General features: G+C 45.4%; 2 protein-coding genes and 1 pseudogene across 8 annotated transcripts in view; all 3 read right to left on the bottom strand.

Annotated features, from left to right (window-relative positions):
• Nucleotides 1-27985, bottom strand: part of SLC1A4 (solute carrier family 1 member 4) — a 308345-nt gene that overhangs the window by 242530 nt on the left and 37830 nt on the right. Inside the window, exon 10 of one of the 4 annotated variants that reach the window (XM_083730411.1) lies at nucleotides 27117-27843. The exons of the other annotated variants lie outside the window; for them this stretch is intronic. The gene's annotated coding sequence lies outside the window, so the exon portion shown is untranslated. Of the gene's footprint in view, nucleotides 1-27116; nucleotides 27844-27985 lie in introns of those variants that run through there. 4 annotated transcript variants of the gene reach the window in all.
• On the bottom strand, nucleotides 1601-22816 carry CEP68 (centrosomal protein 68). Of its 3 annotated transcripts, none has more exons than XM_083730270.1 (7): nucleotides 22516-22816; nucleotides 11055-11504; nucleotides 8259-9692; nucleotides 6934-7056; nucleotides 5421-5517; nucleotides 4590-4752; nucleotides 1601-2038 (listed from the first exon to the last, which is right to left on the bottom strand). In XM_083730270.1, exons 2-7 carry the CDS (start codon nucleotides 11451-11453, stop codon nucleotides 2035-2037), a joined length of 2220 nt encoding a protein of 739 aa, XP_083586396.1. In that variant the 5' UTR covers nucleotides 11454-11504; nucleotides 22516-22816; the 3' UTR covers nucleotides 1601-2034. The 3 variants fall into 3 exon arrangements, 2 of the variants coding, with proteins under 2 accessions (XP_083586396.1, XP_083586397.1); XM_083730271.1 differs by lacking the exon at nucleotides 22516-22816 and adding an exon at nucleotides 17519-17653; XR_014561917.1 differs by lacking the exon at nucleotides 5421-5517 and having other exon boundaries at nucleotides 22516-22771.
• Nucleotides 2646-3129, bottom strand: LOC310840667 (ubiquitin-ribosomal protein eL40 fusion protein pseudogene; annotated as a pseudogene). Its single transcript has one exon. The product of its transcript is annotated as a ubiquitin-ribosomal protein eL40 fusion protein pseudogene (transcript).

The raw sequence follows: 27985 nt of genomic DNA, 5'->3' as shown, positions 1-27985 counted from the left end.
ACCTACAGAACAGTGGTATCAGACAACTAAAACTACCTGTCTTGCTGAAGAGCATTACAGCAGGAGTTGAATGGGAAGCCTGTAAAAAGGACATTATTTTAAAGCTGCAATGATGCAGCTAGGATCTAGGTTAGAAAATAAGCAAAGATTAAACTACTCATAACAGTTATCACCGTAGTGGCAATTGAAGTGGCATAGTTGAAAACAGCAAGAAAATGTTCAATTCATACAGCCTATTTAGGGCCTTGGTCTCATCTTGTGTTCATTTTATTCCCCATGATTGAGGAGAGAAGCAAATATGAGGAAAGGCACAGTTACCGCATTTAAGATGCAAACTGGTTTACTCAACCCAATGTTTTCCTGCAAACCAGAAATAAACTGGTTTGGAATCTTATTTTTTGACACATGTGTTGCGCAAACTAGTTAGTGTACTGAAAAACAGGTCGTTTAATTTTGCACGGATAGCTTATGCAATGAGTCTTGCTACGATGGGGAAAAAATATGCAGCCTTGCTTTAGCCAAATGTGCATGAGCAGCCAGTTATCCAATTTTGGGGGATGTAGTTTAAATATTCAAAATTCTTATTTAGATGTTTGGCAGTAAGGATTCTTAAACTCAACTTCGGTAGCAAAACTGTTTACCTCATCAAATAAGATCATACACAGTACTAAACTATGGGAACAAGTCTTGGATTTGGGCACTCATCTACGGGCACAGCTACTGTTTTAAACTGCAATTACCGTATTTTTCGCCCTATAAGACACACTTTCCCCCCTCCAAAAATGAAGGGGAAATGTGTGTGCGTCCTATGGGGCGAATGCAGGCTTTCGCTGAAGCCTGGAGAGCGAGAGGGGTCAGTGTGCACTCACCCCTCTCCCTCTCCAGGCTTCAGGAAGCTCTGCGCAAGCCTTGGGAGCCCGGCGTTGAGCTCCCGCGGCTTGCGGAGAGTTGCCTGCACGCTGAAGCCTGCGCGTGCTGAGCTCAGCGCGCCCAGGCTTGGCGCAACTCTCTGCAAGGCACGGGAGCCCGGTGCTGGGCTCCCGCGGCTTGTGGAGAGTTGCCTGTTCTGGGGGCTTCCACGCCTGGGGGGGGAAATAAAATTTCCCCCCTTTATTTCCCCCCCAAAAAACTAGGTGCGCCTTATGGGACAGTGCGTCCTATAGGGCGAAAAATACGGTAGTTTCCAGACTGAGACAAACCAGGTTTAGTTTTAACAAGGCAACTTCAAACCATAATCCAGAGTTTGGCAAAACTGCACTTCCCTGCTTAGGCTTAACTATACTGCAGCTGAAAATGGAAGCAAATACAAGGAGGCAGCGTAGGCCTGCAGTCTCATTCCTCTTATGAAATGAGGCCATTAGCAAACCGCATAGCAATTCTTCAAAAGAGCTATAAGGATAAGCTCTCTGTACTCCAAAGAAAACCAGCAGCTCTTAAAACAGCAGTTTGCTAGAGAACCTCTACCAATGATTAATCAAAGAACAAACCAGCCATGGCACTATTCCTTTAAAAAGCATCAGGTGAAGTTATCCGTGTCTTCTTAGAGATCACTGTGTGACAGGGAGATGGCAGGTGTACTGAAATCACACATTGCCAGTGCTTTCTTTAATATATATGGTGATAAAATTCTTTTATTTGAAATGTAGTCTTCCATAGAAATTACATGTAAACAAACGAACCATATTTCAAAGGAAAACATTAAAGGACCAGGCACTGGAGACTTCTAAGTGTTCACTTGAACAACGGTAACATAAAAAGGGCAACCAACTTTAGAAGCGGTTCATCATTAAGTCAATGACCACACCAACATCTGTGGGCGCTGTATCCAGCATACTCCCAACGGGCGCCAGAGATTGAGCCAGTTGCTGTAACATCTGAACTTGGAAACAAATCTTGGTGACGCTGCAAGAAGTCACATGTAGCTTCCAGGCTTCAAGCACACTGTCAAGAGCACTTTAATATTTCCTCGAACTCCTTACTGAAGCAGCTCTTTCATTCAGGGAAAGAAGGCCTGTGAAATTCCACACAGAGGCATTATCTGAAATAAAGTAATCTGCAAGTTAACAAATGCGTCCTGTCTTTTTTCCATTGTGGACTTCAAACTAAATAGACTTAGGATGAGCAGACCTGCTTCACTTCAGCAAGGTTGCTTCGTCAAATGCCTTTAGACTACAAACTGAAAATTGCCCATGGTACCAAGCATTCATTTGCTCTATGGGATTTTAATAACTTAAAATAATTGGGGGGGGGGGGGGCTTTAGTATGCTTTTATTTGCAACCAAAAGTTCCTCAGGACATAAAGTGGCTGGAGAAACCCAGAGCGGCTGGGAAACTCAGGCAGATGGGTGGGGAATAAATGATGATGATGATGATGATGATGATGCCTCAGTTACACTGCAAAGTAGCCCTCTTAAGTTGCTCGGTCCCTGCTCCTGCCAACCTAGCAGTTCGAAAGCACATCAAAGTGCAAGTAGATAAATAAGTACCACTCCGGCAGGAAGGTAAACGGCGTTTCCATGCGCTGCTTTGCCAGAAGCGGCCTAGTCATGCTGGCCACATGACCTGGAAGCTGTACGCCGGCTCCCTCGGCCAATAAAGCGAGATGAGCGCCGCAACCCCAGAGTTGTCCACGATACCCAGATTTTGGGAGGGATGCTGGGGGAGAAGAGACGCCCCGCCGCATGCTCTGTCTCTCTCACTCTGTTTACTTGACCTTCTTCTTGGGGTGCAGGTTGTTGGTGTGACCACATTTTTTCTTGCGGCAGCTGACGGCATGGGGGTGCAGACGGGCATAACACTTGCGGCAAATCATCTTGTCGCAGTTGTATTTCTGGGCCAGCTGGCGAAGAGAGGGCTCGATGATCCCACTGCGGAGACGAAGAACCAAGTGGAGAGTGGACTCTTTCTGGATGTTGTAGTCGGAGAGCGTGCGGCTGTCTTCCAGCTGCTTCCCCGCGAAGATGAGACGCTGCTCATCAGAAGGGATACCTTCCTTATCCTGGATTTTCGCCTTGACATTCTCGATAGTGTCGCTGGGCTCCACCTCAAGGGTGATGGTCTTGCCCGTCAGGGTCTTCACAAAAATCTGCATCCTGGCAGTTGAGCGTCACCTCCACGCGGCCCTCCTGCTTTGCCGAACGGAGAGCTACAACTGGACTTAATGGTCAGGGGTCCCTTTACCTTACAGGTACAGATAAACTTCAACCTAAGCTCTACATTTCTAGAAGCCACTGTTAATACTGCCACTTTCAACCCGTCATAAATCTTTTTAAAAGCCAATGGCCTGGAAGGTGCTATTCAGACAATGCAGGCTTGGTTTCCCAATTGTTTTCTGCATTTTACTATTAGTGACTATGATTGCTATGATAGTTTAAATTAAACCACTGGCTGAAAGCAAGGAGCAACAAAACTAGAAAGTGTGTGCTCTCGTTTGAAGGATGGGATCCTTATACCCTTTAGCACAGAGGCAGCTGAACTCCTTAACAGTGCTGTTCTGTATCATGTCTGATCAAAGTAAGTTCAGCTAAATTCAGTGGGGCTTACTCTGTGGAAACTGGGTACAGGATTGCAGCCTTAATGATTCACCTAAAGATGGCAGATTAAAAAAGAACAAAGGCTCCTGAACTTTTAATTGTTGTGTTGGAGAGGTAGTTTCAAGAGATGCAGATTGTCATGCAAATTCACTCTTCTTGGCAACTATTAACAGTGCAGAAGCAGCCCTGTCCCTTATTTAATGAAGCCACTCTATCCACAAAGAGAAGGGACAAAAAGAGGAATAAAAGGGCCAATGGAGGTCCCTTCAGGTGCAAAGCGCTAGACCTTGGATCCAAATTTCCCATTAGGAGCAGAGGAAACTGCTTTGCACAGAATCGGATCATTGGCTCACCCAGCCCAGTTGAGACCAGCCGGCAGGAAGGAGTCTTTCGCAGTCATAAGAACCGAAGGACAACCTGCAGGGGGTGTGACAGTGGGGGCAGGGTTCTGGGGGGGGGGGGGCGACTTTTGCCTACAGTGGCAAAATATCCCGGGCTGCCCCAGCAGACCACCCTTTCCACCTTAATTCATTATAACCTTGAGGACATTTCTTAAAACGTTTATACCCTTATATCCACCCCAGGAAAACTGGGTGCATCTGCCTAAGTAAAGGTAAAGGGACCCCTGACCATTAGGTCCAATCATGGCCGACTCTGGGGTTGCGGTGCTCATCTCACTTTATTGGCTGAGGGAGCCGGCGTACAGCTTCTGGGTCATGTGGCCAGCATGACTAAGCCGCTTCTGGCGAACCAGAGCAGCGCATGGAAACGCCCTCTACCTTCCCGCCGGAGTGGTACCTATTTATCTACTTGCACTGACCTTCTGATCGGCAAGTCCTAGGCTCTATGGTTAAACCCACAGCGCCACCTGCGTCCCTACGAAAAGCTCAAGATGAGCGTCAATTCATGAGAGGGTGCAAGTTTACTATTTAAGGAACTTCAAACGCCCTTGGAGCCAGGCAAACTTGGTGAAAGCTCTGTCTGCTTCCTTATTTGGCAGGACACAAGAACACATTCATTAACGTCCACCCTCACATCTTCTCTTCCCTTACCCACCTTGACGACTCTGCCTGGGCAGCCGTTTGCTGAGCATCACAATTCTTTATCAAGCCATCGCCAAGAGTGTCCATAGCTGCTAGGAGAGTCTCATACAGGCGTTCAGCATGGCTTTCCAGCCTGTCAAATTGTTTGGCGATCAAGCCGAGAGTGTTCTGTAAAACTAGAAGCAAGGGTTAATACAAATTTAAGATCCGGATTCTGTGATGTTTTCCTTGACAATTTTGGGTAACTAACACTGTTAGAAATGACCACAAGAAGAGGCATTAAGTGTTCTGTTTCGCTTGCAATAAATAACTAGAGGATAAGAGAAAGAAGAGTAGATTAGGGTGCATGCTAGGAATAGAGAGATGGTGCTGTACAAGTTATAGCAGCTTTCTCAAGTGGATGAAACTAACAAGAAGGATTCACCAAAAAGCACTAACCCCCAAAGCTCCCATTTTCTATTAGCAAACACACACATGCTCAGGTCACAGCTCAGCCACAGTGCTTTCTAGTTTTTCAGCCTTTATATAGTAAAAACAAGGTAACACTGGGCATATTTCAGCAAAAATAAAGCATTCTGAAATCCTACAGCTTTCTATGAGAACATCAAATATGTGCTTAAGTTTGTTCTGTTTAAACAGATGAGACTTGAAAACTATATTTGGCAGGGTTTATGCCAAGTATCTTGAAAACCATGAGAGCTAGAAAGTTGAAAACACAGTGGGAGAAAGTGGAGGAGTTTCAGAAAAATAGTACAAGGTCTGATCTGGTAGCCTGCAGTCCCCCCATCCTCCCCCACACTGTATTCTGGTTCTGTTTCCCCCTTATAGTTGTCTCTCCCCTCACCTGGTGAATCCGATACCATGCATTTGAGAAGCCTATCTCCATCTTGCAAGACATTTTCAGTCAGTGTCTGGTGGTCAGCTAAATCCTTTTTGAACTCCTGCATAGAAATGTGATGGATGTCATGAGCAACAATATTCAAAGCCAAAGCATTAAAAATCAATTAATGAGTAAAGAAAATTTAGGGACGCAGGTGGTGCTGTGATGTAAACCACTGAGCCTTGGGCTTGCCGATCAGAAGGTTGGCAGTTCGAATCCCCACAATGGGGTGAGCTCCCCTTGCTTGGTCCCTTCTCCTGCCAACCTAGCCGTTTGAAAGAACGTCAAAGTGCATGTAGATAAACAGGTACCGCTCCTGCGGAAAGGTAAACGGGGTCAGGGGTCCTTTAAATTTACCTTTCTAAAGAAAAATTACTCATTATCCACAAGTGGGCACACAGGTTCCACAAAATGTATTTAAAAGTTATAGGTTAGATCCAACGGTGTGAGAATAAGAGCCTGTGTATCCCATTTTTCTTTCCCTCCTCTGCCTGCAGCTGCTGTACTTAAAAAAAACAAAAGCCCTATCTATGGAGGCCATGGGGCATCTCGAAACAGCAGAGGCTGTGGTGTACAGTTCTGCAGTGCAAAATAGGAGGGGAAGTCAGCTAAAATTGAGAGGAGGGGTCGTCTGCCAGCAGAAGCTCCCATTGCTGAAAGATCCCGCTGCCAGATTCTAGGCAATTTCCCCCTTTGTACTGCAGCCCTGAGCAATGCAGCCTCGACTGTTCAGGAGAGATCTCTGAATCTCTGGACAGGGTTACGGCTGTCAGGCGTGGGCAGCAAGGAGGGCACAGGAATATCAGTTGTGTGAGCTACCCTGATGGAACAAGGATCACAATGCTCTTAGCCAGGGGTAGGCAACCTAAGGCCGGGGGCCGGATGCGGCCCAATCGCCTTCTCAATCCGGCCCGTGAATGGTCCAGGAATCAGTGTGTTTTCACATGAGTAGAATGTGTACTTTTACTTAAAATGCATCTCTGGGTTATTTGTGGGGCATAGGAATTCGTTCATATTTTTAAAAAATATATATAGTCCAGCCCCCCACAAGGTCTGAGGGATGGTGGACTGGTCCAAGGCTGAAAAAAGTTGCTCTTAGCCTACCTGCCCTCCAGTTACTAGCAACTGTACACCAAGAACAGCAGAACTCTCCTAGGAGGGCGAGCACATGGCGAGAATATACATTTTCCCAATACCGTATTTCCACTGATTTATACATTTGGGGGGGGACGACGACAAGGGAGACCTGTGTTTCATGATGTGTACTAAGAGCTTTCTACAGCAGGCATTCTTCCAAACTGATAGGCCACAGTGGGGCTGCAGCCTTTTCTTATTTCTCACAGGGGTATGCTTAAGGGATTATTTGATTTGAACTGGGCCTCTTTTCAGCAGTCATTTGCTCCTACATAATGAAGCCCAGTGACCTCAGAGCTACTCAAATCCACAGTTAAGGAGGAAAAAGGAGGGAAGGAATTACCAGGTAGCTTTGTAATGCTGCCTTGACACTTCCAACATCTGGCTTGGGGGGAATCCAGTTGTCTGTAACTTCTGCTACTTTGTGCAGCCAACAAATGAGCTCTTCTAGTTGACAGCAAAATATCTACTTGGATGAATCAGAACAAAGGCACCCGTTATATGCAAAAGACATACTAAAATTCAGTTTTATAGGCATAACTGTAAAACTGTTTGGGGGGTTTTCAGTTCCCAGGTTAGAAGAAGTAGTGGGATGGGAGAGCGGAAAACTAGACGAGTCCAAAAAGCCTGGAACACAAATTTTCACAACCCTTGAGGGACTACGGTGGCTCCTTTACAAGAAGTAATGTATTCAGTGTTAATTCTGGAAGTGTATTCTCGATTCTGACCTAACTTAGCCTCCTAGAGCAAAATATACACCATTATGATACCCGCCTCAAATATCATAGAACTATAGAATTGTAGTGTTGGAAGGGACACTTCCAGAATTAACATTAAATACAATACTGCTGGCTGCTGCTTCACAAATGGTACAGAGATAGGCACGGTGCAGGAGCAGAAAATGCCTGTTTTCGGGTCCCTGCCCTATGACATTATGTAGGTTGTGCTACACATAAACTTGCCCCAGATGACCTACTGCAATGCGCTCTGCGTGGGACTACCTTTGAAGGTGACCCAGAAACTACAACTAATCCGGAATGTGGCAGCTAGACTGGTGAATGGGAGGGGCCACCGAGACCACGTAACACCAGTCCTGAAAGACCTACATTGGCTCCCAGTACGTTTCCAAACAGAATTCACCTTTAAAGTCCTAAACGACCTCAGTTCAGTATACCTGAAGGAGCGTCTCTACCCCCATCGTTCAGCCTGGACACTGAGATCCAGCGCTGAGGGCCTTCTGGCAGTTCCCTCATTGCAAGAAGCCAAGTCACAGGGAGCCAGGCAGAGGGCCTTCTCGGTAGTGGCACCCGCCCTGTGGAACACCCTCCCACCAGATGACAAAGAGAAAAACAACTACCAGACTTTTAGAAGACATCTGAAGGCAGCCCTGTTTAGGGAAGCTTTTAATGTTTGACTTACTATTGTATTTTAATATTTTGTTGGAAGCCGCACAGAGTGTTTGGGGAAACCCAGCCAGATGGGCGGGGTACATAATAAATTGTTATCATTATATAAGTGATAATACAGGTCTACACAGGGACAAGCAGCCAGGCCTTCAGGTCTTTCAGCCCTTCAAAAGTCGCACACTCCCTTTGGCCACTTTCAAATCTAAGTATCATATGACACAATTGGCATTTTGCTGTTCAGGTTTAGATTTATTTTATTTACCCTCATATGCAGTGCAAGGGAGTCTCTGCATCGGGTTGTCTCTTGCTCGACATGATGACCTCCGCTCTCGAGGAATCCTGTTTTGAGCAAGTCAATGCTACTAGCAGCCTCTCCTGGAAACCCCTCCTGGTCCTGGCAGCTTTGGTTGCTCAGAAGGTCTTCTTCAATGTGTTCATGGAAGCTACACGTGTGACAAGAATCACCATCTGTTTCCCACTGACTCTTGCTGGCTCCGCCATCTCCCTGAGCCTCCAGTGGAAGCTGCTCTCCAGTGACATCGGCATATGCAAAATGTTCAGGGTTCCTTATGATCAGTGAAAGCTCAGTCAGCTGCTGAGCCAACGTCTCTAACTCCTTGAGCCTGGGTGGTAAGGAGAGATACTCTTCATCACTGGAACTCCCGTTTTGTAAAGGCAGCACCCTTGTGGAGCGGATGAAGTTGCTACTGACAGCATCTCTCTTTGTAAGCCAGCCATGTCCCCTTGTGTCCCAGCGTCTTTCGTCCAAGTTGCATGAATCAAATGGAACTGGTCGTGGGCACATAGGAGACAAGCCATGTGCCATCTCTCCAGAGATGCGAGTTCTCCCAGGAGAGGGAACACCATCAGAAAAGGACACTTTCCCAACAGATGAGAGTCTGTAGTGAGAAACTGGAAGGGGGCATTCTGACTTTTCCAATAAAGGGGTTGGAAAGCTCTCTGAGTGTGGGATCTCTGCAGCCAGGGGTTCCTGGCCCTGCAGGTTCATGGACTTCAAGGTACTCTCGGGAGAAATGGAAAGGCTGTTGAGGTCAACCCCAGAATCGTGGACAGAAGACTCTCTGGGGTTCTTTGCAAGCTTGTGTTTTGGCCTCAAAGGATAGGTGTAATCAAGCAAGTCCTCATATTCTTTATTAGGGTCCCAATGGGGCGACTGGCGGTCTGGCGATGGGGGCAGGCAATCGGGTATGGCACACGCCCAGTAGTCCGCCTGGAAGGAGGACATCTTTCTCATGTGACCCACTGTGGGGGAGCTATCCAAAGCTATGTGCCCGTGTGCACCCAGCACGTGGTTTCCTGAAGGGTCAGGGAGACTAGGCAGCTGCCAGGGAGCAGAAGATGTTTCAGGGGACATCGAAAGAGCCCCAGCCCCCCAAAAGCTCTTTGATCTCGCCATCCCCTGCTGATCAAAACCGGAGTCTTCTGAAGGCTGTAAGGCGAAGCTAGTCCGAGGGAACGCAGGTGTTACAGCATCAAAACGATGGTTTATTTTACCTGGCAGGTGTTTGGGAGTGGATGAATAAGGCGCAACTGTCACCTGGCTCCTCCCATCGGCATCGAGGCTGTAGAGGGGTTTGGTGGGAGGGCTGTAAAATGTTGAGTCCATAGCTTTGGTTGTGATTTCCAGCAACCCCTGAAGCGGCTCTGCAGAATCCGAGTCTTCTGCCGAAGTCCCCTGTGCAAGTCATTTTTTAAAAAGAGGTCAGGCAAGAAAGGCAGGAATTTTTTTTATTTACAAAGAAAGAATATTCCAATATAGGTGGGGGTTTAATTAGCAAGGAGGCTGTTGGCAATTGTTTCTTTCTTTTCTTTTAAGCTCAATGGCTCCCCCCCAGAAATAAGTGAACCTGGATTAATTTGAAGGCTGGAGGAATGAAAACCAGAATTCTGATGCAAATGACATCAGGAGTCAGCAAACTTTTTCAGCAGGAGACCGGTCCACTGTCCTTCAGACCTTGTGGGGGGCCGGACTATATTTTTTTGGGGGGGGGGAATGAATGAATTCCTATGCCCCACAAATAACCCAGAGACTCATTTTAAATAAAAGGACACATTCTACTTATGTAAAAACACTAGGCAGGCTCCACAAATAACCCAGAGACTCATTTTAAATAAAAGGAGACATTCTACTCATGTAAAAACACGCTGATTCCCAGACTGTCCGCGGGCTGGATTTAGAAGGCGATTGGGCCGGATCCAGCCCCTGGGCCTTAGTTCGCCTACCCATGACACAGAATCATAGAACTGCAGAGTTGGAAGGGTCACCACAAGGATGACACTAATTTCTTATGTACTTGGGAATCTCAAAACACACACCCAAATAGAAAGACCCAGACCAATTACATTCAAGCAAATTCACTCCCTCCCATGGACTATTTATCTTCCTGTTGCTCAGGCAGCATTCACCCATATTTAAGGCAACAAACTAGATCTATCTTGTGCACCATTTAGATAGGTTTTCAGAAAAGTCCATAATGCTGCCCAACCCTGAAGAATACATTCAGGGAAGCGGGTCCATCATTCTTCCTCCCCACCCTCACTTGCAATATTGCCATAGCAGCAAATACCATAAATATTAAATTCTAAAATATGTGAATTCACAGCACAACCCTATGTGCATTTTCTCAAAAGCAAGCCCCACTGTGTTCAACGAGGCTTACTCCCAATTAAGTGTGCCTAACACTGGGTAGCAATCTGTTATCCTTCTCACTGATCATCCCTCCCCACCTGCATTCCGACCCAGCCTGACCAATGTTCAATAAAAACAATTTTAAAGGAAGAGGCAGAAGTGTGATTAAATCAGAATGGCAGTCAAAGGCTGCAAGGTATTTGCTCTGGTTTCTAATTCAGATAACTCCTAAAGTTTCTTCCAAACTGCTTATCCACCATGTCACATGTGTCAATGGAAAGAGATGTATAAAAGGAAATAAAAAATTATTTCTGCACTGTGATCGTTCACTCTTCAGCCGTGAGAATCCAGTCTCCTTACATTTTTCTTGGAAGCATTGTGCAAGGATGAATCCCTAAACATGCTCACCTGTTGTTGTTCTTCTGGAAACAGACCACCTCTGCTAAAACTGGGAGATACTTCACTACCAAAAGTGGTCCTACTGATGAGCGGCCGTCTCTCCACATACTTTACTTTTGCTTTCATCTTGCAAAACTTGTTAAAAGCCGTTGAAGACATCTTATCACATTTTTCACTTCTCCAGGAAATGCCAGGAAATGTATGGCCAGCTTTCTCTATGGCCTTGAGCTCTCCAACCCCTGTCTCTTTGGACAAAGGCTCTTCTTCTTCCACAGCTGAAGACTGGCAAACCTTGCTAACTAGTTCAGAGTGGTCCATCTCGAGTTCTCGGTAGTTCCACCTCCCATAGCATTTGGCCTTTGCACTCAACGATGCCTCAAAAGGAGATTTTTCTACCTCCAAGGCCATCTATAAAGCAGGTTTCTTTTCCTTCAGTGCCTCAAACGTGAGTCTTTTAACCTGAAATAAACAAGAGATGCAACTGAATTATTTAAGAACTCCCATCTAACACAGAGGCTGCAAGCCCATGCAAGCTAATTTGCAAGTAAGCTCCAATTAGCCGTCCAAGAAAGTATCTCTAGGATTGTTCTGGATATCTACAATCCCATGCATACTCATTTCTAAGCTGGTCATACTGTTTTCAATGGGATCTACTTCCAGGAAGCAAGTAAAAATGATATTTAAAAAAACAAACCCAAGAGTAAGAGGAGACTGAGGAAACATGACAGCCATCTTCAAATAAACAAAGGGCTGTCAAGAGGAAGATGGCGCAAGCTTGTTTTCTCTTGCTCCAGATTCTAGGACCGAAACCAATGGCTTCAAGTTACAAGAAAGGAGATTCCGACTGAATATCAGGAAGAACTTTTGACAGTAAAAGCTGTTCAACAGTAGAGCAGTCTCTCTCAGAAGGTGGTGGACTCTCCTTCCTAGGAAGAATTAAGCAGAGGTTGGATAAACAGCTGTCATGGATGCTTTAGCTGAGATTCCTGCATTGCAGAAAAGTGTTACACACAAACATTTTCTGGAAGTGAATCATGACCACCTATTTAACAGTTAAGGAGCTTTTAATAAAGAGCTATGGTCCATGGGTAAAATATTTGATTTCTTAGGTTACGCTTCAAAAATGATACAATATGCATCCTATTTGTTATTGTGGACTTCCTACTGGATTCAGGAGCTAACAAATTATCACAGAGCAGGCACTGGTGCAGATCACCAGGACCCACCCAAGGAGCCCAGTGACAATATCATTTTCCCACTTAATGCCCCTAACTACCTGAGCTTCTGGGTGGCCCAAGCATAATTCTTTTCAGCCGCATTTGTCATCCCTCCTGTATACAGTTGGGATTCAGCCATCTTAAGCTGCAGAAGTCAGAACATTTGGGCCTCAGTGGGTTATTTTATTTGGTCCCCCTTTAAAAACCAGTGCCTTTGGACAAGGGCAGCTAATCTGGTACTACAACTTCCATCATCCCTGCTGCCCAGGACTGGAGGGTTTTTAAGTCCAAAACACCCAGGGAGCACCACATAGGCCCACCTGACGGTAGAATGGAAGCAATACCTCCTGGAACAGGGAAGAGCTGAAAAGTAACAGGTAAGGGTTCTCACATGAGGATTTTGTTGGTGATGCTGTGACCATGGATAAAGGTGATGCCAGAACTGGTCCTCTGTTTAATTTTTATTTACTTACTTATTTATTTCTTAAATTTTTATACCACCTGTGGCGATCACACAGGGTCCCCGGACGTTTAACCGTCTACTGATCCCTGTGCCACCACCGTGCTCACTTCCCCACTGCCACCAACCCGTTACTCTCGGGTAAAACACAGTTAACAGTGAACCAAATAAACAAGTTTATTTTATAAACATGAACAAGTTTATGGTTTCTCAGATAATATTCCTGTCAGTATCTTAACTTTAGTTTCTTTACCGGCCTATATCTTCCTAATGCCTTCTGACTGATTATCTCAACTGTTTGACTGACTCCTCTGAACAAATTCTCTCACGCTCTCACATCAGACTAGCCCAACCCATAGACTTATCCTCTCTGTCTCTTCTAACTCCAGACCATATTCTCAACCACCCTAACTCTAAGTTGATTGGAAGCCGCCCAGAGTGGCTGGGGAAACTCAGCCAGACGGGTGGGGTATAAATAATAAATTATTATTATTATTATTATTATTATTATTATTATTATTACTCCTTAAAACCTCTGTGCTTAAACCTTATACACAGTTAACCCCTCCCCTTGGGTTCCCATTGGTTAGTCATTTTACAATTAGTTAACCCTTTCCTTATGAACCCAGTACGATGTCACACACCTAGGAGGGCAAACGCCACACCACCGTTCATCCAAAGATCACAGGGTGGCTCACAACATAAAAATACAAAATGAAAGCACAAAAATGCATAATAGCCATTCTGCAAACAAACCCATGGGGCAGGGTCCAACAGCAATCTCTCAAAAAAATTATGCCTACACAATTCGAGCCTGCCTTGTCCAACCGAATGTTCACAGAGGAAGCCTTCATGAGGTCATCTGACCTGAAGATCTCCCTCCCACTTCCTCCTAGCAGTAATCTGGAAAATCCTTGGCAAAATCTCATCTTTCCCCTCCCCATTGCCAATGTCCATTGTATTCTCCCAAGACAGGAAAGCCCCTCCCACCACAACACACACACACACACACACACACACACACACACACTTTCTTCCAGGCAATAGCTTCCAAAAGCAGAAACACCCACCCACAAAGAAGAAGGAAGGACCTGGAGCAGGAGATGCAATGGGAGAGGAAACAAAAAATGTAACAACAAAAATCACAGCTCCCCCCACCCCATTTTCCAACACACAAACACACTTTCTGGTTCAAACTTCATATTAAGTATTCATTCACCTGTGCAGGTCTAACAGAAGGACTGTGAATATGACAGACCCCATGCAAGTGAAACTTTCATTTCCAGACTGTATTTCCAACTACAACTACTGGTACTTCATTTTGAACATGCACACACTAATATCCTGTAGCTGTCAACCTGGGACTGCAAATTCTGTTTCCATGGAGAAGAAAGCTCCAGGATGTTTCAGCCACACAGCCCAATCATCTTGAGACATTCCCAGATGGCTGTGGATCGTCTCCTGCACTGCCAAGATGAACACTGTACACCACAAAACCACATCCTTGCGTTGTGTAGGTAAGCCTATCCACAAATGTTTAAGTTGCATGCGCTTTATTTCTTTTTAGCTACTGCTGATTTTAGTCATCTTTTTAGTAATTTGTTTTTAGCTGTTTTTTATTAACCACTTTTCAGGGTTTTTTTATGTTGCTGTAAACTGTACACAGGTTGTTGTTTTTACAATGAAGGGGTATATAAAGGTCATTAAATAAATAAAATTCACATTAGACATTTCCCCTCTCAAATGGAACAGTTGAGGATCCCCTGCAGTAATGCTTACTGTTTTTATTTTTTTAAAAAAGCTACTAGTCACCGTAATGCAGGCATGGCCAAACTTGGCCCTCCATATGTTTTGGGACTACAACTCCCCTCATCCCTAGCTAACAGGACCAGTGGTCAGAGATGATGGGAATTGTAGTCCCAAAACATCTGGAGGGCCAGGTTTGGCCATGCCTGCAGTTGTTACAGTGCAAAGCAACAAAGCTTACATCCTAGTAACCTGGTAATCCCAGTACTGTAATCTAGCAACATTCAAGGGCAGCCCCACTTCCTGTGGGTCTCGCTGCAGACCCAGGGTCCAAATTTAGCCCTCAGCACAACCCGATACAAAAGGACCTCCCGACACAAGATCCCTGTTGCACACCTCAAGCCGAGGACACAGGCAAGGCCTCTGAACCCGTTCCCCAACATGAGCAACAACCGACACTCTGCCTGGATGCTCCCATTGTCCTTCCATTGGGTTTTGCACTGTGGGAGGGGGGCGTGAAAAAGCCCTCCTTCCCAGCACTTCAGACTTGCAAGCCCTTCAGACCTTGCTCAGCTCAAAAATAGGGCTTCTGATTGATTCAAATTTGTGTTGGAAATGTAAGGAAAAAGAAGGGACTTTTTATCATATGTGGTGGGATTGTAGTAAATTTTTTAAAAATTGGGAAATGATATATAATGAATTGAAGAAAATGTTCCAATTGACATTTGTTAAAAAACCTGAAGCATTTCTTTTAGGGATTGAAGGAAAAGACCTGCTAAGGAAACTGAAAAATATCTTTATGTATGCGACAACGGCGGCAAGAGTCTTAATAGCATAAGGATGGAAAAATGAAGAAATCCCAACCAAAGAACTGTGGCAAGAGAAACTATTGGACTAGGCATAATTGGCAAAACTGACACATAAATTACACGAGAAGGATAACTGTGACTTTAAAGCTGAATGGGAACCTTTTACAAAGTACCTAAAGAAACAGCAAAATGAACTGGACTCCTTGGCAGGTTTTGAATAAACATACACAAACTTTTTATTGATAACATTTAGATAGATAAATTAAGGATCTGTACAATTTTATAACATGCAGAGAATAGCAAGTGCTGAAAAACCAGAGAGAGGAGCTGAGGGAAGTCGGGGGGGGGGGAGGGTTTTCTGTTTGTGTTGTTCTTTTTTTTTTCTTATGGGAAGGGGGAAAATTGAGGATGATGTATTTTTTGAAAAACTGTTAAACTGAAATTCCTAATAAAAAATATGTAAAATTTTTAAAAAATAGGGCTTCTGTTAACAACCGACCAGGAGCTTTGCAAGAAGTGAATCCAGCCTCTTTTCCTAGCCCCCTCCATCCAAGTCTGTTGGCGAGAACACTGAGTCAGGTGAAAGAAAGGCCTGCTGGGAAATTCACTACATGCTTCAGGTCACGCCACCATGAATAACAAAAAGGCCTGCTTCAACTTCGGTCCAACAGCTAAAGGCATGGGCAGAGTTTGCATCCTCAGGCAGGAGAAGCCTTGATACGTCAAGCAGCATGCTTCATTTAGCACCGTCCTCATATTTAAGCTGTGTGTGGTGCTGTGGGTTAAACCAGAGCCTAGGACTTGCCGATCAGAAGGTTAGCGGTTCGAATCCCCGCAACGAGGTGAGCTCCCATTGCTTGGTCCCTGCTCCTGCCAACCTAGCAGTTCGAAAGCACGTCAAAGTGCAAGTAGATAAATAGGTACCACTCCAGCGGGAAGGTAAACAGCGTTTCTGTGCGCTGCTCTGGCTCGCCAGAAGCGGCTTAGTCATGCTGGCCACATGACCCGGAAGCTGTACAGCGAGATGAGCGCCACAACCCCAGAGTCAGCCACGACTGGACCTAATGGTCAGGGGTCCCTTTACCTTTTTTATCTTCATCTTGGCTTTCAAAAGGAATTGGTTTCCTGTAATCCAAAGAGGAGCGGCTCTCCAGATTCTGCTGGACTACAACTCCCATCATCCCTGACCAACAGCCATGCTGGCTGAGGCTGATGGGAGCTGGAGTCCAACAACATATGCAGGGCCCCAGGTTCCCCATGTCTGCTGCGTCTGAGATGTAGCTGGTGCAATGTCTAACACGTGTTAATGTCATTTGGACTGCAGATGCAAAAAGAAATAAACTGAAAGAAGAAAACATCTGGTGGCACACTGCCCCATAACTAAAGCTTCTGCTGCCTTACGTAATGTAGGTATGATTACTGAGTTAAATTCTGTTGGATCTTTCAATACATGTAAACAACATGAGCAATCTGACCAAGTCTTGAATGCAAGAACCACATACAAAATACAGTTTGCTGGTGCAGACTACTGTTCTATTTTTATTCTTCAGCGTCTCAACCCTTGTGTTGTAACAGATGCACACACATGATCAAAATCCATGTCAAGAAACACTAGACAGTAAATAAACTAAGATCACTGGGAGCAGACAGTATTATATAAAACTTCAGATAGTCCAGACTGGGGAGACAATTTCTGCCCTTCCCAATGCTCTGGGAGCGGGAATAAATATTTATAGATTGTGAAGGTCAGGTAGGCTAATGTTCCCTTGCCACAGTGTGCTGGCATGTAATGAACTATCAGAGCAACTTATCAGGATTGGGAGCATTGGTTTTGCTGCCTTGACGTAGGAACCCATTCTGTGCAAATACAAACACTTCGCTGCCAGCAAAGAGTGAGGCCAGCTAGAGAGCTTCATTTGCCCTTAGTGACATCATCACAAACGGCCAAATGTAAAGACTTGCATTATGCTGTATCATTATCACTGTGATGCCTAATCACATATTATAAATGGGCCTGTTAACATCAACAAGATGGTTATTTGGCTAGATCCGAGTATCAGCAACAGGCAGAAGCTGTTTAAAGAAGAAAATTGGTACCATACTACTCCTCTGAGTCTGGCCTGCCACTAGGTCTGGGGGACGGTGAACCAGCCCCCACCAAAAAAAGTTTGCAGACCCCTGTACTAGGGAATGTTAGACGTCAGTCTAACAAAAGTCATTGTTTAAGAAGAAAAAAGTTACCTGTGTCATGTAAGAAATAACGTGAGAGTTATCCCTGAACATCTAGAAGAGGGGAAACCCTTTATGTTACCTCTACTTGAAGCAGATAAATCTTGGCCTCATCCAACCAATGATGGATTTTTGAATTCTTCCAACTGCAAAAAAAATGGCAGAGATTGTGAGAAAGGACAAAGGCAGCCTTACATTCCACGAGGCCTCTTTCAGATGCCATTTTTGGGATGCCACCATTAGGTCCACCTCCAGCCTTGTCCACTGACTGCCTAATTCTGCCCTGGCCACAGCACTGCATCTCTCTGGTCTGCTGCTCCACAAGAGAGAAGGTGCCCTCCAGGTTCCCAATATGTAGCAGGTTCTTCATGGGAGCAAATGAAGCTTTCAGAAAAGAGAGAGAGAGTGCGCGCTTTACCAGGGGTGCTATATATGAAGCAGTTTGTTGATATCACGAAACAATGGGAAAGCACTGCAGAGCATGAAAGAGGCAAATTAAATGCTCCATCAATTTTACAGGGCATGCATAACAAGCACACTGTTTGGTCCCAAGAGAAAGAAAAAACCACCAGAGACTAGTAAGCTGCCGCTTAAGGGCAGGTCTACTCAACATGCAAACAAAAGAAAGATGAAGTAACTGAGAGGATCCATCACAAAACTTTCATGAGAGTCAGCTCAAGCCATACGCATCAAGAGCCTTGTTTTATTACACAAACACTGAGCATCTGTTATTCCATCATTATGCAAGATCTAGACAACTCAAAGCACTTCTGCTGAGGCAAAACTCCCAGTTACTCAGTAGTGAGCTCATCTTGTTAAAGAAAGTTCCATGTGGGATGTGGTTTTTTGTGTTAAAGGAGACTAGTACAGAAGTACAGTGGTACCTCTGGTTGCGAACGGGATCCCTTCCGGAGACCCGTTTGCAACATGAGCAGAACGCAACCCGCGTCTGCGCATGCGTGTGATGTCATTTTGCGCATCTGTGCATGCGCGAGCGGCGAAACCCGAAAGTAACCCTTTCCGGTACTTCACAGGTTGCCGCGGGACGCAACCTGAAAACGCTCAACTTGAAGCAAACATAACATGAGATATGACTGTACTCAACCTGCAGTTCATAGATACCTAGGGCATTCATGAACCAACCCAACCCATTGATCCCCCCCCCCTTTTATTTCTGTCTGCAGACAAATGCCGGCTCCCTCGGCATATAGAGCAAGATGAGTGCGCAACCCCAGAGTCGTCCGCGACTGGACCTAATAGTCAGGGGTACCTTTATCTTTTTTACTTTGAAATGTGTCTTGCGGGGGGGGGGGGGAGATTAAAGAAGTTGAATTTCTGGGGAAGAGATCTATAGCTTTCAGCAGATTCTTAAAAAGGACCATGCCATGACCCAAAAAAAGATTAAAAACTATAGGTAGTTCCCAAGAGATAGCACTGTTGACAAAACAATGGACTACTTTCTCTCTACTTTCTTTATAGCACTCATTTTTTATAGATAGATTTTGTTTATTTTCGAACTGTGAGGGTTGCCATGCTGTGCCATTCTAGCAGAGGATGTTTATTTTACCCCTGCAAAACAAAATGAGAAATGAAATCCAGCAAACATTTTGTTCTGGCATTTGCACCCCTCCCTCCAGGAATGCACATTTCTCTCTTGTATTATTTGATAACTGCAATAGGCTACTCCTACTCCAAACTGTACCCCAGCCAGAGCAAACCTTTTTATTGTCAGCAAAGGCTTCCTACTTTTCCAACCACAACTCAAATTACTTCAGGAACGTACACAAAACTCACTTCCTCCTTCATTCCAAATTAATCATTCTTCATTTATTGCCACCCCTTGGTCCAGCCCCCACAAACCACTAGTTCTGTTCAATACCACTGCACCACTAAATACAAGAATTTGTTAGGGAGGAGATCACCATCCCAACTGTTAGTTCAACAACGGAATTCTAATAACACTGCAAAATAATACATGTACAGGTTTACACTATAAACCATTGTTTTGGTTTGTGAGGGGCTTTTGGCCACCCACCTCCATTGTGCCTCTTGTTACAGGTACAGCTCGCAAGCCGCTCAAATTCAGGTGCATCCAGAATAGCAGCATCTTGCCTTTCTCAGTATATGAAAGCCACCATCACCTCCTGTCCTTGCAGCCTCTGAAACTGGAAGTTGCATATAGGCACCACAAGTAGCAGCCATTGAGCCTTCCACTCCGCGAATTTCTCAAATCCCCATTTAAAGCTACCCAGGATCACATCTTGTGCCAGCAAATCCCTCAAATAACTGTCCCAAACCTTCTGCAAATCGTATCACTGCACGACCCAGAGTTCCAATTTTTGTCACTTGTCTGTTATGGCAGCGGTGAAACTAGGCTTTATTTCACTCAGGTCAAGAACCCAATTTGCTACTGTGCCCACACACATTTGCATACATACACACGCTGAAAGCCTCAATGGCACCCAGGGGGGTCTTACCCATAGAGGCTAGTGGCGCAGGGCACCAAGTTCCGGAGGGCGCCAGGGAAAAGGCGGAGGCTGGATGCGGTGCCACCCAGCATCAGCTCGCCACCCTCGCCCGCCTCCATCATGCCATGCCGAAGCAGCGCCGTACCCAGTACCTCCGTCTGCCATGGCCATTGCGGCACGAAGCGTCCAGCTGAGCCGGGAGGCATCGTGTCCAGCCTCCGCCTCTTCCCTGCCGGAGGAGCCGCCCTCCAGCCGCTGCCCGCCTCCTCCAGCCCCACCGTCCTCCCTAAAAAACTCTGGGAAATGGGGGGAGGCGCCACCGGAGGGAGCTTTGCACCACGGCACCGGATATGCTTAAGACGGCCCTGATGGCACCCCTCTGGAGGTTTCACCCAGGGCAAAAACCCCAACTAGCCCCCCATAGCTACCACTCTGGTTATGGCAAAGGTCTTTGGCATTTCCTTCTACAGTCATACCTCAAGTTGAATGTGCTTCAGGTTGGGCACGTTCGAGTTGCGCTCTGCAGCAACCTGGAAGTAACAGAGTGTGTTACTTCCGGGTTTCGCCGCTCGCGCATGCGCAGATGCTTAAAATGATGTCGCACACATGCGCGGAAGCAGTGAAACATGACCCGCGCACACGCGCCATCGCATCTTGCGTTCCATTCGGGATGTGAACGGGGCTCCAGAACGGATCCCGTTCGCATCCCAGGGTACCACTGTACTACTTTTTGTCTATTTTTACCACCTGACACTGTACATTTTTTTAAAAAATCCAAGTGTCCTTCAAGAGTCTTCTTAGGGTTTATTATTATTATTTAGCTCCTTGTGGTTATAAGACCAGTTCAACTGGGTACGCTCTCGCCTATCTTTGAGGCCAAGACATACAGCAGAAGAGGAACAAGCAAAAACTACGTGGATTCGGGGTTTTAGGGTTCCCAACGCCACAGGGAAGCAAACCCATGAAAATTAAGGACAGTCTGTCAACAACACAGCTCTCTGAGTATCCAGAGCCACACGCACACATACGTGAAGGAGGCCACAAGAAGCAGGTCATGTTTCCCCTGCCAACGGTTTGTGCTTGCCTGCAACTTTGCACACAATGGCTGGGTTCCAATTGCTCTTATGGGCATGCATTTAACACACTGCCTAGTCGAAATTTAGGACTACTCTTAATAAATGCCAGTTAATTCTCCTGGACTTCAGAGGCTTTGATCCCCTATTTTGTGTGTCCAAAGGGCTGCTTATTTCAGCAGTCAAAAGTACAGAATTTAACCACCAAGCACTAAAATCGGGACCCCAACTTTACAATCCTAACAGACACTGCTGTCAGTAAGTTTTTGCCCTTAACTTTAAGTGGAAAAAAGTGTTGAATAGTAATAGGAAAGCCTATAACTGTTCTGGCATTATTGGGGGGAAAATTGTTAGCACATGGATGGCTGACATAACTCTGTGTGGGTAGAGATGGAGACAGCTAGTTTTCATAACACAATGCCAGCCCTGCCTTTTGTTAATACCCACCGGCTGCCAGACTTTTAAATACTAACAACCAAGTCCCCAGACAATAACAGTATTTTGCAATGTTCTCTGAAGTCTCTGGAGAGCTTTGATTGCTATTAAAAAGATCCTGCCTTGGCCATGAAATTAAATCTCCTCTACACAGATGGTGAACTATGTGGTTTTCAACCCACCAGAAAACACCAGTTTCGGTTTGTTTCTTACAAAAACCTAAACGAATGAAAGAATCACCCAAGAGAGCCGATCCCTGTACACTACTGTTTACACGGATGCAACTATTGTGGCTTATCAATCGCAAATTTAGAAGGATGCAAAGCAGGAGAAAATAAAGATTTAAAAAGAACCATGGCATTTAATAAAATCCCGCAGAGGGCTTTTGTAAAAAAAAAAAAAAAAGTTAGAGGCGTTATCAAGAATGCTTTTGTGGGAGAGGGGTTATTGGTGTGTTTCTGTTTTATAATATATATTTGTAATTTTTCTGTTGTGAACCTCCCTAGGATCTTCGGTGAAGGGCGGTATAGGATTTTACTTAATTAATAATAATAATAAAACTTATTCAGGGGCAGGCCTTCTGAAAGGGGGGGACAGCCTTGTTTGTTATCAGAACCACTGAACTGGAGAGCTGGAAGAGACCCCCCAAGGCCAATCTAGTCCAGCCCTCTGCAATGCAAGAACCTCAACAGGATCATAGAAGGGCAGAGTTGGAAGAGACCCCCCCGGGGGGGGGGTAATTGAGCCCACCGCCTTCCAATGCAAGAATCTCAGCCCTCTGCTCCAAAACCTCTTTTGCGTTTCCCTCTTGCAAACCGCCCTGCGCCACAGAAATGACAAGGTCAGCGCCGGACCGGCTTCCTCTCCGGACAACCGCAGCAGAGAAGGCCAGTCCGGCGGAGTCGCGTCCGCCAGCGCCTCGGCCCCAAGCAACGCCGGTGCCGCCCTCGGCCTCCCCCGAAAACAGCGGCAGCGTCTCGGCGGAGCTTCCGCGCGCAGCCTCCTCCGAGGCGCGGGAGCGGCGCGCCCTTACCCGAAGAGGCTCCCCGCCGAGCTCCGGGCGCTGCCCTGCCGCGCCCTCCGGCCCTCGTCCGGCCACCACGCGGGAGCCCGCGCGCCCCCCGGGGCCGCCTCTGGAAATGGAGGCGCTTGGAAGCAGCAGGGGCGCAAAGCGCAGCGCCTTGGAGAGGCGAGGAGGCGGCGGCTGCTGCTGCTGCTGCCGCCGCGCGCGCCCGGAACGCGCTTCTTCTCCGCCCTTTCCTGCGGGCGCCCAGGCCTGGCGCGCCTCCTATGGGGGGGGGGGGTTGCGCGCCCAAGTGACGAGAGGTGCCGGGGGCGCGCGCGGGGGGGGGGAGAGGGCGCGGTCTTGTCGCTTTGGTGAAGGAGACGGAGACAAAGGGAGGCCTGGAAATGGAAACGGGGGGGGGGGGGGAACTCGCCTGCTTTGGCCAGGGGCGCATTGCGCGCCAAAAGTGGGCGGAGAAGCTGCCACCCCCGGGCCGGGCCAAGACTTTGGGGCACCTGAGGCGGGCCCCAGAATAAAACACCCCCCCCCCACGAGAGGGGGGCGCCTCTCCTTCCTTTTTCAGTTGAGATTCCAGCGTTGCAGAGGGTGGACCCCTTCCCATTCTGTGATACAACTCCCATCATCTCTTGCCACTGGCCATGCCGGGTAGGAATGATGGGAGTTGTAGTCCAACAACAGCTAGGAACCCAAGGTTTAGAGACTCGTGAGCTTTTACAAACCAAAGAAACGGGGGGGGGGAGTAGAAAAACGCAGCTGCTTTCACTTTTCATTATACTGCACAGGTGTCACAGCAAAATATATCCTCTTAGGACAGGGGTCAGCAAACTTTTTCAGCAGGGGGCCGGTCCTCTGTCCCTCAGACCTGGGGGGGGGGGCTATATTTTGAAGGGGGGGAAATGAACGAATTCTTATACCCCACAAATAACCCAGAGATGCATTTTAAATAAAAGGACACATTCTACTCTTATAAAAACTGATTCCCAGACCATCCTCGGGCTGGATTTAGAAGGCGATTGGGCCGCATCCGGCCCCCAGGCCTTAGGTTGCCTACCCATGTCCTAGGACAATAATGAATGGCTACTGATATACATTAGTTCCTTTTGAATGACCAGAGAAATGCACTGGATTTTCAAATAGTCATTTGGAAAGAATGCATTACATTCCTGAGTGATGGGCAGCTTATGCAGTAAATTAAGGAATGTCACATAGAACCAAACAATAATGTATTGTCCGTTCAAATGGTCACTGAAATGCATTGGAGTGAGGTAGGTGATGAACCCTGAATAAATAGCGTCTTGGCAGGCATCTTTTGAAATGCATTTGAGATGAGTTGCATCCTGTTAAATGCTTGAGACGAAACAGGTGTGTATGACATTCAGCATTGTAGTGTTGAGGCACTCCTTATTTTCTCTTTTCAGTACAATCCCCAGTTGTAGAGGATTCTTGGGGGGGGGAAGAGGGATGCTTTAAACATGTTTTAAATGTGAAGTTAGGGAGAACCAGAAGCCTAAGTGGATATCACCCAGTTGTAATACCCATCTTTCCTGTCCAGCCATTTTTTCCCATGTTTAGGACTCCAAGACCAAATCAAAGCTCCAGGGACAGATGGTGGAGGGGATGAGAAAAGCTTTGAGGTAGTGATATGGTGAAAAGGTCATTTTTTTTCTTAACCATTCTCCATCAATCCATGAGAAAATATATAGAAAACTTTGGCGAAATTCCGATGGGTGGCGTGTTGAGTTTTTGTTATGCTCCTCTTACTTTCAAAGTAGCCGAAGTGTGTTTGTGAGAGCCCTTCCTTTCTTTCTCCAAACCATCTCTCTGCACAAGTTGCATTCTGGGGCCTTTCCAACTGCATGTGTTTCCTAAAAACCTCATGGTATCCTCTGCAGGAAGATGGGGACATTGCCCCATGAACACCTGGCAGCTGTTCATTGTTGTTCTTTTTAAGCACAGTTCCTTTTACACTTTTAGAGACAGTGCAGAAAGATGTTTTTAAGGACTTCCCTTAACAGCGTTTTCTGTGCTCTGTGGCACAATAAAAATAGAAGGCACTTTTGCAAGGGAGGATAACGGATAAATTTTTGGACAGGTTTCAGCACTACTTAGCAGGGAGGTTGATAGTGCAGGATGGGGTAAACCTTAAGCTGCCCCATCCCAGCTACTGATGTAGCTTCAGATATCTCCACCCCTTGCACTTTTGTCAACAGGGGAAAAACAAGTTTACACACTCCGGTTATGTTCTTAGGGAAAGCGTAAAATTGCACTTTCTTCATCTAGCCACAAGATGGAAATAGACTCCAGTTTATTTAGCTGCATTAATTCTGGCTGCTCCCTGGCTCTGTTTTGCTCCCTGGCTCTGTTTTGCTTTGGCACTCCTGCACAACAAATCTGCTCTCCCCCGTCCCCACATATCAGACTTCTTGCATGGTAGGAATAAGGTTACCAGATTTTTTTTCAATGAATCCGCGGACATTTTTCAACTTCTATGGATTTTGTATGGGGACTGATTTGCAAATCCGGGGACTCTTCCTGGGAAACAGGGATGTCTGGTAACCTTAGATAGGAATATACTCCCCATGCTTACAGTGCTGGATTAGGACCTGGGAGACAAGGGTTCAAATCCTGGCTCAAGCCATGAAACTCACTGGGTGACCTTGGTTCACCTAGTCTCTGAGCCTAGCCTGCCTCACATGGTTGTTGTGAGGATAAATATTCCATGTGAGCCACCTTGAGTTCCCTGAAGGAAAGGTGGAATATAAATGCAAGAATAAATAAAATAAATAAAAATTGCATGATGCAATGTTGTATCTCCTCCAGACATGCAAATCAGGATGAATGCTGAATAAGCAGATTGCCTAGAAGTGACCTATGCTGGTGTTTCATATGTAAAGGGAGGACCAAGTTACCTGAGGAAAATAATCCAGTCTTATGCTTTCTCTTTCCCCCTCTAGAAGTGCAGAGTTAAGAGGCAGGTGATGTAAAGAGAAGTAACCTGGCCTTTAAAACTTTCAGCACCGACCTGGTCATTCTGTTGTAGATTACAGTGGTTTGCATATTCCTATAATGCACAGGGCAGGCATCTCTCATCACTTTGTTTCACATGCTTTTCCTTGGTTTTCATTTCAATGAGTCTTACTCCATCCCAGGTAAGTGGATATAAGAAAGACTGCAGCCTCAATCAAGATATCAAATCCATTATTAAAAAAACATTGCATCCCTAGTTATAGCTGGTGTAAAAGACCATATTTTAGCTTGGTGTGAACTGTAGTTATCTCTCAAGATATCTTGTTGCATTCATAGTCTTACTTCATTTTATACAGCCTCTCAGATCTGCTTTCTCTTCGATGTTAAGATAAATCATAGCAAATGGTCTATTTCTTTTTAAAAAATGAAAAGTAAAAGTTCTAATCTTAAAGGGCATCTTTCTGTCTTGAAGGCAAGTAAACTGGGGGAGGTCAAGTGGAAAGACAAGCCCACTATATCCTCTACTTTTTACTAACAAGTAAAATATGTGTTAAAAGGTTTATTATGGCCCTCTCACAACACCACCAAATACATACGATTCTGAAGGACAAAAGCTGTTCTTTCAAGCATTTCCACCACTATAAAATAATGCTTTAGATCAAAGATTGCCATCATGCACCCCATAAGTTAGATCTGGCACTAATGCATATCACCTGACCCAACATTATTAATTAAGCAAGTGTTAAAAATATTGTTCAGTGTGACCTGGTTTTCTACAAGTTGAAAGGAAAAGTTGCGTTTCACACTTAAATAGGCCAACTTCTGGATTTTGTATGCAGTTGAATATTTAAAGGAGCATTTTTATGCAATGTTGTGTTCAGATTGCTCCCCACAACTCTGAATTAGACTACCTGTGGCCCCACATATGTACAGGCTGAGAGGGAGAAAATCTCTTGAAAGTTTGGCATCTCTGCCTCAGAGCAGGTCAGAGGTTAATGCTGGAGACTATTTGGCTCAAATTCAGAATGGGAGAATACGTTCTGCATTGCTGGCACCAGAAGTAGTATTTGTCGACTTGCAAATTACAGGGAATGCTGGTTAAGCGACAACAATCGGTGGATACTCCTTATGTGTTCTAGTCTTAAGATCTACACTAAAGTATCCCTTCTGCTACTTACCTGTGTAGAGGTGGCTTGATTGGACCCTAGCAAAGGAACAGAACCCAATACTACCTTGCCACTTTGCCACCCATCCATCTTTAGCAAAGATGGTGAGGGCAAGATGTAAGCCTTCGCACAGGGAAAAATCCAAGTGTGCACAAAAATGCATATACCAGTGGGAAAATATATTGCAGAATTGTGAAGAATGGAATACAATGAGAAAGAGAGCGACAAAAATGGGCAGATTCATGCACTCCTTACTGCTGTCATACATATAAACTCAGAACTGGCCATGCAAAGAGCCATAATAATAACTTCCTGACGAGCAATACCAAAAGGTATCATGTTCTAAGAAAACCTCTATTGTACCGCTGTACAATAGAATCTATATTCTTTTTCCAAAAAGACCAATCATGGTGCATTCAGACTAAAGGAATTTTATTTCAGATTCAGAAAAAAAAAACCAGTGAACAAACATGATTGTTTGGGAGTTAGAGAGTTTATTCTCTGTCAAGTTAGAAAGGAACTTGATTCATTAGGCAGCACACTCTAGGCAAGAACAAGTGAGGGCTTGAGGAACATCTTATGTGTAGAGGCAAAATACACAAATAGTATCATAACATCAGCTCTGCAATCACATATCTACATAGAATGTCTTTAATGTACACAAATGTAATTGGTCCTTTGTAGTGATCAGGACTGTATGGAGCCATATGGACAAAATATATATTAAGAACATTTCACAAAGCGAGGGGAGGAACTTTTAGAAAATGGAGTGGTTATCTGTACAGTCAACATAGGTTTTTGGCATCTGACAATTCCTTTCTTTTAGGGCTATGCCTTTATATTCCTATGAAATATACTAGAACAAGATAGGTGTGATGCAACATAACAATGTTCATTGAAACATTAGAATAGTACAGAATTATACTGCACCAATCATTCAAAAAAAAAAAAACCCTTTCTGATCTGTCCCTGTTAAACAAACTCATAGTTTTAAAAAAGCAGACATATCAGTGAACCAATGAGTTTAATGAAGGAATACATCCAACAATTCAATTGATGCCAATGGGAACTTTCCTTCCACTGCAAATAGTTGCGTGTGTTGAGAGAGAGAGGTCAAGTGGGACTGCAGCAGCTGTAAAGGGTTCAATACCTCCCTATCCTTTACTCTGTTCATGGTCTGGATTAGGCCCTCTTGCAGCTGCTACAGTGGTACCTCGCAAGACGAATGCCTCGTAAGACGAAAAACTCACAAGACGAAAGAGTTTTTCGTTTTTTGAGTTGCTTCGCAAGACGAATTTCCCTGTGGGCTTGCTTCGCAAGACGAAAACGTCTTGCGAGTTTGT

This window comes from Podarcis gaigeae (assembly GCF_964106915.1).
Source record: "Podarcis gaigeae genome assembly, chromosome: 3".
Taxonomy (NCBI): domain Eukaryota; kingdom Metazoa; phylum Chordata; class Lepidosauria; order Squamata; family Lacertidae; genus Podarcis; species Podarcis gaigeae.
This window is presented reverse-complemented; position numbering and strand designations above follow the sequence as displayed.